This window comes from Mirounga angustirostris, unplaced genomic scaffold, assembly GCF_029215605.1.
Source record: "Mirounga angustirostris isolate CCGP_5_RB_7025 unplaced genomic scaffold, mMirAng1.0.hap1 SCAF_9, whole genome shotgun sequence".
NCBI lineage: Eukaryota > Metazoa > Chordata > Mammalia > Carnivora > Phocidae > Mirounga > Mirounga angustirostris.
Genome location: NW_026991717.1, coordinates 5642084 through 5652601, shown reverse-complemented (window position 1 = coordinate 5652601; position 10518 = coordinate 5642084). Strand labels below are relative to the sequence as shown.

General features: G+C 53.7%; 1 protein-coding gene across 2 annotated transcripts in view; it reads right to left on the bottom strand.

Moving 5' to 3' along the window:
* Positions 1 to 6299: 6299 nt before the first annotated feature.
* The window catches only part of BLM (BLM RecQ like helicase), an 87210-nt gene continuing 82991 nt past the window's right edge, over positions 6300 to 10518 (bottom strand). For both annotated transcript variants that reach the window (XR_010404828.1, XM_045899365.3), the window contains exons 21-22: positions 9766 to 9967; positions 6300 to 6662 (exon numbers count right to left, since the gene is read on the bottom strand). Coding sequence is in view for 1 of the 2 variants with exons in the window: in XM_045899365.3 (XP_045755321.2) it covers positions 6485 to 6662; positions 9766 to 9967 (380 nt within the window). In the remaining variant the exon portion in view is untranslated. The remainder of the gene's footprint in view (positions 6663 to 9765; positions 9968 to 10518) is intronic.

The window sequence follows — 10518 nt, the reverse complement described above, 5'->3', positions numbered from 1 at the left end:
TCCGACCTCATCCTCCCATGAGGAGGGCAGTCCAGGCAGACGCCTTTACAGCGGCCCTCTTCGTCCGCCCACCCACCGCTCTACCCATCCCCCAGCCATGCCCCATCCGACGGACGTTGTCAGGCACCTGTCGTGTGGTAGCTTCTCCCACCACAACCCCAGGCTGGGCCAAAGCACAAAGCTGAGGTAAGGACTGAGGAGGGAGTGATGGGACTTGTGGGGTGGGGGTCCTTGCAGCTTGGCTGGGGCCCCCTCCCGCTTCCCCTGCGCAACCCCGGCTCCTTGAGCGGGAGTTCCTGCTGTGCTCCTTGGGGCCCCCTAAGCAGGTGACCCAGCCCAGGGTGCTTGTCCCGCTGAAGGGAGGAGGGCGGTCAGGTGGAGAAGGGTCACTTTCTGCTCAGAAGTGGGTTCCTGGGCTGGCTGTGGTCCTCTCAGCCTTCCCAGAAGGTGAGGAAAGGAGAGCCAGTGGGGCTGGATGAGCCCTGGGACCCCTGGCCTGAGGGCTGCTCAGCCTCCCCCGGCCCAAGTCCAGCCCCACTGGCGCCAGCAGGCCCGGCGTGGCTCTGGGAGGGGGTGGTCGCCCGTGGCCCCACAGCCCGTTCCGAGTCCGCAGGCATCCCTACCCCACAGCCCTTCAGCAAAGCTGAACCCAAGGTGGCCGAGGGGCTGTCTCCTTGCTTTATTTGATTATAAAAATGACACAGAGCTTGTTGTAAAAGTCAATCAGTTCAGCAAAGTAAAAATCACCTCAATCCTGCCACTTTTACTGTTTTGGTCAGCAACCTTCCTACACACACACACACACACACACACACACTCTCTCTCTCTCTCTTTAGTAGCCGTGCTGTTCTGTAGCCTGCTTTCAGGAAAAGAAGAGCTGATGTTTACAAGCCGTATGACCACCGAGCCCCCCCCCCCCCCACAGCTGTGGTGACTCCCCAGGCCAACGAGCAGTGCATTCACCACATGCTCTTCGATAAAACATAACTTAGCACAGAGGGCCGTGTGTGGCCTTTGAGGGATCACTCTCTGAGCTTGGGGGAGGCGGTGTGGGCGAGAGAGAGAACACACGCGCACATACACTCACGCACATTGGGGGAGATCCCGAGCCCAGGCGGCTGCACCGGGGGCCCCAAATGGACCCTCCAGGCAACAGTGACCTCCCGCTGGGGAGTGGGAGGGACTGTTGGTATCACTCAGGCAGACACGCCATCCCTCTGGGGTGTCACCAGAGCATGTTGGCAGCCCCTGGCCCTGCCCATTTTCCCTCCTTGGCCAGTGGGATCGGTCTGCTCCTGTCGCCTATGACCCTGAAAGCTGCCACGGACAAGCAAAGGCCTACTGCCTGTCTGCTGGCGTCCAGCTCACCTGCTCTGGTCTTTCCTGACCCTGCGGTCAGGGCAATTTATCTAACACTCACACCAGATCATAGCTCTCTCCCGCTTTAGCACCTTGCCTGGGCGCAAGGACCGTGTGGACTGGCTTCTTTCCCTCCCCCAGCCTGTCCTGAGCCCGGGGAGACCCCCTAATGGGCCGTGCTCTGTCACACCTTCAGCCCTCCCCTCTGCGGTTCCCTTTGGCCTGGGGCCTCCTTCTCTTGTTCTGAATTCCTCCTCATTCTTCAGGGCTTGAACTTCACTTCTCGTGCCCCCCCAGACTGGACTAGGCCTCCCCTGGGGCCTCCCACGGCACCCCAAATACTGCTCCGTTCTCCTTCTCCTGGGGCATGAGAGCCTTTGTCTCCCTGACCGAAGCTTGCCGAGGGCCAGGGCCATGCCCGAGTCTCTGGGTTCCGGGCAGCATACGTTCATGGAGTACGTGACCACAGCGGTGCCCACCGCCACCATGGCCCGCAGGGACCCTGTGTTTCCTGTATTGTGCGGATGAGAAACGGAGGCTCAGAGAAGCCACGGAGCACACAAAGGTCACTCACCTAGTGTGGCAGGCGCCGGGTTGCTTGGCTGGGTGCCGAGGAGCCGGCAGTGACAGAGGGACGGCCGTCCCTGCACTCGCGGTGCACGTGCAGGCTGAGTCGCAGTGGGGCTCGCGTGGGCGACTTCTCTCTGGCACTAACTGTTAAACCACAGCCACCGCAGACGTTCACGCTTCTGTCTTGAGGTTAGAAGGGTTACAGCCTCCCGAGGGTCACGAGAGGCATGAGGTCCCTCGCTGGCGAGGCCCAAGGGTGCTGGGTGTGGGCAGGACTCCAGCTAGAGGTCTCAGTCTCTGAGACGCACTTCCTTCCCAGCTGGGATTCAGTCTCATGGAGGTTCTTCAGACCCTTCCTAAATCCGTGAAGGTCGGCTGAGTCAGGGTTCCCAGCTCACCACCCTACCTTCCACTCCAGGGTTCGCTGCTCTGGGTTCTGCCCCACGGAGGGAGCTCTCTCTGCGGGAGGCAGGGACCTGCGTGCTCTGCTCTGACCGGGAGCTGGGCAAAGGGCCAGGGTCTGACCCTCGTGGGGCCTCAAGGCTCCTGTCAGGGACTGGGGACATGGGGCCGGGACAGGCTGACACCTGCGGCCTGTGTGTATGCTGGGCCCTGTGTGGGACCCAAAGGGACAGGCCCACGGGGGTGAACTCCAGCATCCTGAGAAGGCCCAGGGGCCATCCAAGTCACTGATGGTCACCAGTGGTCACCAAACCCTCTGTGGGATGGAGGAACCACAGCCAAGCTGTGAGGACACTGACTCCTCAGGCTCCCATCCCTGCTTGAGGGATGCCTCCCCTCTTTAGGGTTCTGTGGACTCAAGTTTGGATTTCTGTCTACCCCCTTATCCTGTCCTCTGTCCTCCCCCAACAACCAGGAGAACAAGGGCCCAGCGGCCACCAGAACCACGGTGGAGTCTTGTTCCCTCTCGTTTCTCCCCCCGCCGGCAGGGAAAGCCGGTCTGGGGGTGGGAAGAACATGAGCATGAGTGCTTTTGGGAAAGCAGGAGCTTTCTAAAGGCCAAGGGTGCTTGTCCTAGCCGCTCGGCGGTGCCCTGCACAGTTGCAGACGCTGAGGCCGTGCCTCACAGCAAGAGGGGGTCCGGTCAGGGCTGGAGTGCCCTGAGCACGTCCCACCAGCCGGCTTGTCCAAACCGTCTATGAGGCCACGTGGGGGCCGAGGCAGCTGCACTGAGGGAGAAGTGGCCGCTGCCGGCTCTTGGGGACTCCACCCTACGCTCACAAAGGGCCCACAAGGCCAGTGTCTCTCCGCCCAGATGTCTCTGCCAGGGTGGGAGCCCAAGGCTGGAGACCCATGGCGGCTGCCGACCCTGGGAACCGCTCAGGGTCTGAGAGACGGGGCCGGGGCTCCGGGAGAGGCTCCCGAGGGCTGGGAGCAGCTCCAAGTCATAGGAGAAACAGTTTCTTAGAGCAAGAGGGCCTGGACCACAGCCTCCACTTCCTCTTCCGTTCTGGAGAAAACCCCGCAGCTCAGCTGTGCTGGCTGATAATTCTGCAGCTCTATCCCTGGAGCCTGACACTTCAGCAGGTAGTGGCAGGTGGCCCCTGGGGCTTTGGACGGAAAAATGGGGTTGGGGGGCGCCTGGGTGGCTCAATTGGTTAAGCGACTGCCTTCGGCTCGGGTCGTGATCCTGGAGTCCCGGGATCGAGTCCCGCATCAGGCTCCCTGCTCGGCAGGGAGTCTGCTTCTCCCTCTGACCTTCCCCACTCTCATGTGCTCTCTCTCATTCTCTCTCTCTCAAATTAAAAAAAAAAAAAAAATGGGGTTGGGAGAGGAGGCTGGATTGTCCAGGGAAAGAGCACAGCTGGATTCCTCAGTCTATTGTCTAAACTGGAGCACTTTCAGGAATGAAAGGGAGCTGTCTTAATTACTACACTGGGACAGCAAACACCAACTGGGACAGCAAACACCAACTGGGACTCTTCCGGGCAAACAGGGATGTACGTTACCCTACTTATCACCACTTCCTAGCTGTGCGGATTTGGGCAGTTACATAACCTCTCTGTGGTTTCTGCATAAAAAAGGCTAATATCTTGTGCCTGCCTCCCAGGGCTGTTGGGAGGGATTAAAGGAGTGAATTAAATTATGTGAAAATTTGTGGAATAGCCCTCGGCAGAGAGTGGGGTTTGCAGGTTTGTTCTCCTCCTGTGAAGAAGTGGGGTTCCTATTCTTAAAAGTAAGCAAGGATCTGTCCGCTTGTTGGAGTCCTCACGGTGGGAGAGTCCAGCGAGGGTATGTATACAGCTGGAGTAAGATTCTAGTCCTTCTTGTGTCCTCCACAGGGCTGATGGGGGAAGGTGGTAGAGCCCTAGACCCCCGCCCCCGCACCCCCGCCCTCAGGCCTTCCTGTACCTGGGGAGGGTGGGCCAGTGAAAGGTCCTAGGCTGGAACTCTGGCAGACTTGTCCCCCACCTTCCTTCTGCGCCACGGTGATTTCTGTGCATGAAGACCCCAGTAGGGCCCGGTGGCTTTGCTGTCACTGGCTCTCTTTGGCTGCTGGGGGCACACAAAAAAAGTCTGTGTGCTTCTGTTGTCCTGAGATTGCCCCACGTGGATGTGATGTGGCCTCATTCCCCCCCCCTCCCCCGCTCCGGTCCTCCAGCAGGGGGATCTGAGAAGGCTGGAGGCTGAAATGGAGGAGGAGGCCACTTATATTTTCTGTGCCTGTTCCTGGGGCCTGATGAATTGACCAGAGCCTGTTCCAACCCCGAATTTCTAAAAAGAGGTGGGTGCGGGGCCCTGCTCTGCTACTGGACCCTGGGCTGGCCCCAGGTTCCTGCTGCGAGGTGGGGTTAGGGTTAGGGTCAGAGTCGGCTCCCTCTGCACCGCCCTTCTCCAACCCCTGGCCCCGAAGATAGGGGCACTCCCACAGAGATAGCACTCTCCAGGAGCTGGGCAGAAGAGGCCTCAGGAAAGGAACGAGTTAGGTTGGAGCCAGGAAGTGAACCATTGTCTCTGCGCAGAGCTGCCCCCTCACCCCCCCGAAGCTGCCACAGGTGGATGTGACCTCCTGCCAGACCCCCTCATGCATTGCCAACATTCCCAGGTGATCCTATCCCAGCAGCCTCAGCCACAGGCTACTTTTGTCCTGTGTCCTTTCCTCACCCAGAGAAGGTTCTTCTGGCTGTTCGAGTCAGAGCTTGCTGGAAAGATGGTTTCTTTGGAAATGTCAGCTCTGGGGGCCCCTGGGTGGCTCAGTCGTTAAGCAGCTGCCTTCAGCTCAGGTCATGATCCCGGGTCCTGGGATTGAGCCCCGCATCGGGCTCCTGCCCGGCGGGAAGCCTGCTTCTCCCTCTCCCACTCCCCCTGCTTGTGTTCCCTCTTTCGCTGTGTCTCTCTCTGTCAAATAAATAAATAAAATCTTAAAAAAAAAAAAGAAAAAGAAAATGTCAGCTCTGGAAGACATCTTGAGAGAACAGGGCACAGCGCTCAGCAGACTCCTGTCGGGCCAGTCTCCTCCGTTCAGTGTGGAGCCCAAAGCCCCAGGTGGCAGTCATGGGAGCAGGAAGTAGGTGTGCAGCTGAGGGCTGCCCCTCAGGGTGGGTGCAGGCTCCACGGCGCAACTGAGCCTCCGGGCAGAGGCCACAAGGCTTCTAGCCACATCCCACCTCAGGACCTTCTGCCCAGGCAGGGCCTCCTGTGCTCCACTCTCCTGACTAAGGTCCAGGAGAGAAGTGGGACACGAAACAGGTCACCAGGGTAACTTACAGCTAAGAGACGAAAGGTCTCCAAAAATGAGGTACTAAAGCTCCAAAAAGAGGTGCTAAAATCCCACGTTAAGACTTTCTGGCCAAGCAGCCTACCTGCGGAAAGTCTTGAAAAGTGAGGCCTCCCTAATATTAACCATAAACAGCTCCTATATTCTCACCAGTAGAATGTTTGACCATTCTCTTGTTGGCCCCAGATTTGGGGATATTATCCACTGTTGACAACTTAAGTGGCAGAAGAATGGCATCTCATTGTTCTAATTTATATTTGTAACTGGGGAGACTGTGCGTTTTTCACATATTTGTGGGCCATTTGTACTTCTGGAAAGAGCCTGTCACAGCCTCTGTTCATTTTTCTACCGAGCTGGTTTTCTTTTCTTTTCAATGATTGATATAGGTACTCTGTATTATGGATATTAGTTCTTCGTCAGATATTTTTCTCTGTTTCCTCTGTCATTTGTCTTTTAATTTTGTTTATGTCACCTTCTGCGGAGTTTTACAGTTTCACAATGTCCCAAGCATGTCTCTTCCTGCAGCTTCTGTGTTTCATGTCGTGCTTAGAATTTCTCTCGCTGAGATGATTCAATTGCTGCTTCAGTCGTTCTGAGAAATGAAGGCCACAAGGCTTACAGTGGTAGCAAATCATGCTTATTCAAAAGAAAACGTTTATTTTAAAAATAAGAACTGTCACCCCAAGCATTTATTTAAATATTAATAGTTATGTGTAAAAATTATAAATGGTATAACAAAACTAACAGCTTTATATTCACAGATGGTGAGATGCTGACAAACAAGAAATAAGATCTATGTACATTGAGATTTGGTTGTTATGAAAATGCATATGAAGGCTTAAGAAACGGTCTATTTATAGGCTTTGGTGGAGCCATAATCCCCAATTTTCTAGTGGCTCCTGATGCTGCTTGAGAACCATGCACAGAGGAATGGGGTCCAAATATGTTGGAGGATTTACTTTTAGAAGATGTCTTTCTGCACACGGTGGACCCCCTAAAAGGTGACAAAGAAAAGAGAATTAAAATGTTAAATAAAATCAGAAGTGAACTTGCTCTCAGCCTGCACAGAGCTCTATAATCAGTCTGCGATTTTCCTTGCTCTTCCGCATCTCTGTGCATTTCCTGCCTATAAATCCCCTGGCAGTTTCCTTTACAATTCAAGGAATAAAGGACTGCTGCCCTTCTCGCAATTCTGTCCTCAACTTGTCTTCTTAAAATGGCAAGGACTGTTTCTTAATTTTGGGACTTGAGACCAACCCCCTGTGCCTGCTCCCCACCCACACCATTCACGTCTGATAATCAAAACCCTCCCTCTGGACAACAGAGCCCAGATCCACAGTGCTCAATCTATTCTGCCCAAGGAAGGGAGAATACCTTGATTTAAGGTCCCAGATGCCCGGACAATAGACACAGTGGAGTTACAGTGCTTGCCCAGCTCAGAGAAAGGTAGCTGTGTGGCTGAGTGGAGCTGGGGTCCTGCTTTCAGCCTAGCGGGGTGGCAGCAGAGCACAGCGGGGAGCCTTCTCCGGGTCAGCGGTCCCAGCGCCGGGAGGGCGGCAGATGCGGCCCCCCGGGGAGGCACCTGGGTCTGGCACCTTGTCAGGGTCGCCAGCAGCTCGCTCTCTTGCCCACTCTCCTCTCCTACTAGCTGCCTTTAAAACCAGGCAAGAAGCCCCGCCACAGCCTATTACAAAGTCCTGCCAGCAGCTTCCCCCGCACCCCCCCCCCCAACTGAAGATACCAGCTCTTTTCTCCCTGCTAATGAAACGAAAGAAGAGAACCATAGGGCTAGCATTTTACAAGGATAACGGGAGAAGTCTTTCCAAACTGCTTGGGTTATTCCCCATGGCTTGTAACCAGGCTGAGTCCGTGCCCAGAGTTAAATCGGTAACATCAGGGCCTGCAAGTGGCCTCCCATCTCTGAATGTAGAGGCCAGGGTCTCAGGGCCACCCATCTGTACTTAAGGCATTCAACTGGGGGGGGGGGGAGAGGAGTGCTTTTTTCAACCTTTTTAAACTCTTGCTTGAGGGCAGTTTTACTGCAGAACTGGCAAAGATCTGCTGCACCCGGCAGAGAAGCAGCCTTAAATTTCCCTATGCTGATTTCCTGCTGAGAAATTAAGCCCTGAGCGAAAACCTGCTGTTTATGTTGATTTACAGAAGGATTCTGCCAACAGTGGTCTCTGGCGCCCAGGCCATCCATTTCACGCCCACTCTGAGAGACCAGAACACAACTGGTTCATTGTGTGTTATTCGGAAGATGTAAAGCTCGGAAGGTAGAGAAGGGAGTTAAGGTCTCTGGCACAGAGCCGCCGTATTCCGGGGCTGCCTCTCAGCCAGGTGAGCAGCCTGGAAGTGGTGGGAAACGGTCACAGTGGTTCAGCGGCAACAAGGGGAATGAAGCACGTGCACAAAGAGGCTGCTACTGAGGGTCAAAAAAAGTTACAAAACTCCCTGGTTTTGGCCAGAAGGGATTAGAAGAGAATCCCACGGTAAACACGTAGGTTAATTAACAACCAGCATTCAAATCAGTACTGGCTTTTTGAGAAGTGTGAGTTTTACTACTTCTTCCTAGATTAGGTTCGAACCCACAGGGCGAAGTGCTTCACTCTTACAAACAGAAGTTGGAAAAACTGCAAAGGGAGCCAAGGGCAATGAACACTGAAATATGGCGCGCTCTGTTCGAACAAGAAAGAATGGGAAGATCACAGTCATGTGTAAGGGATCTCCACCGGCAATGTGCAGAAATGAAAGCACTCTGGGTGGGCGTGGGTGAGCCAGAGGCCGGTCCTACTTGGGAAATTGAGACCCGGCTGGGAAAAGCCTCACACAAGCCTTTCCCAGGCCAGGTCTCAGCTTCCTCATCATAAAACCCGGGGGGGGGGGGGGGGGGGGGGGCTGGACCAGAGGCCTTTTAAATTCTCCTTCTACTCCCTGAGCTCCTGAGGAAATGAGTATTTCCCAAAACAGAGGAATAAATGAGGAAAATAAGAAAATGTTGCCACTGAAGAACATCTGCTGGTCATTTGCACACGAAAAACCATAGAATTAAACTAACAGTTACTAACGCCTTTAATTTCTGTACCCTGGCAGAGGGATCAGCACATACAAGGTGTTTGTATATGGACTTAACAAGAAAATGACAATTTGGTAACATTTGCCTTCCTTTCTCTTTCCCCACTCAATTTTTTTTTTAATTACCCAGCAGGAAAAGAGGTAGAAAAACTGCAAAAGAATAACACAACAGCTTGCAAAAGTTTACTGAGGACTTGCTTCCTTTTTCCTGTAAGCATTTCTGTTAGGTTATGCGGTTACTTGGGGGGCCACGTTCTCCAGGCTGACGGGATGGTCCCGATCCAGCCAGACCTTGCTCACCTACAAGGCAAGGGCAGTGCAATTATGAAGACATAAGAACACTGCACAGATCATCGGCCAGGACCTGACAGGGCCTCGGTCCCCGCTGGTGTGCAGGGAGCGCCCTAAAGGTGCCACATCCCAGCCCCGGGGCCAGGAAAATGTGGGAGAGGGGAGGTGGAAGACATTCCTGCAGCCCCTGCAGGCCTGGCTTAACTGACCTTCAGGTTTCCTCTTCTCTGCTACCCTGCACAAGTTGGGAGGTCGGTTCTCCCAGGTCTTAAGGAAGGGCAGGGAGTGAGCAGGGCCTGGGGGCAAAGGCCGGGAGCTGCCACACCAATGAAAGCAGTGTAGAGGGTACTGATGGAATCATAAAAGCAACGGGAAACAAAACCCTTTGTTTACTCAGCTAGTATAGGATTTATAGCGTTTTAGGTGGAAAAGTCCCTTAAGAAGAGAAATTACAAAGAAAAAAATTTTTTTTTCCAAAGGTAACATTAAAACTGGAGACATTTTGGCAAAGCAGACAACTTGAATGATAACTTAGGAGTAGAGATTTTAAAAATCTGAAACAAATGTTTCTGTTTTGGATTCAGTCTTAATCATCACTCCATTCACTAGAGAGGCAACATTTAACAATGGCTCATTTTGATAAACGCTCCCGAGCGCACGGGAGCCGCAGCGCTTTTGCACTCTCCTCCCTGGGGCACCCGCCGCCTCGCAGCCCTGGGGGCAGGACCTACCCTTCGGTCTTGGAGCTACCAAAGCTGGTTTTCCTCCTCTTAGGCCTTTGGGAGGCTGACATTCTCTTCCTCTTTCTTTCGCTTTTGGTTTTCTTTGCAAAGTAGTGAGAAGATACGGGTGTTTCCTCATCGAACTCCTCCGCGGCGCGTCTTCTGGTGCCTCTGCGGCTGCCCGGGCTTCCCCGTGGGGAACCGTCCTCAGCTACAAATGGATAATGCAGACGTTTGTCCCTGATGCTGTGACGGCCCAGGCGCTGTGAATGTCCACGTGGAAGAACACCAGCAGGGGTGCAGTTGGGCTGATACCCAGCTGCTTTCCTGGGGGCCTCCTGCCACACGGGTTCAACAATTCCACAAGAATGGAAGATTTCTTTTATGTCAGAGCCCCAGAGTCCTCAATGGAAATTTACTTTTAACGTAAGGAGATCAGAATTTGTTAAAGAAACTGGTGAGATATATATAAAGTAAGCTCTATGCCCAGTGTGGGGCTCGAACTCACAACCCTGAGGCCAAGAGTCACATATTCCACTGCCTGAGCCAGCCAGGTGCCCCAGAAACTTGCGAAACTCTTTAACTTAACTAGAGACATCAGGTGTCTGTTGCACATCATCTGTGTCCCTGTTATTGCTTGGGCAGTTAATCCTGCTAAGCACTTTGAAGAGTATAAAGTGCTATATAAAAGACAATTTTATTTATCATTTAACACAGGCTGTAAAAAAAAAGCCCAATATAAGAGAAACATAACAAACTATG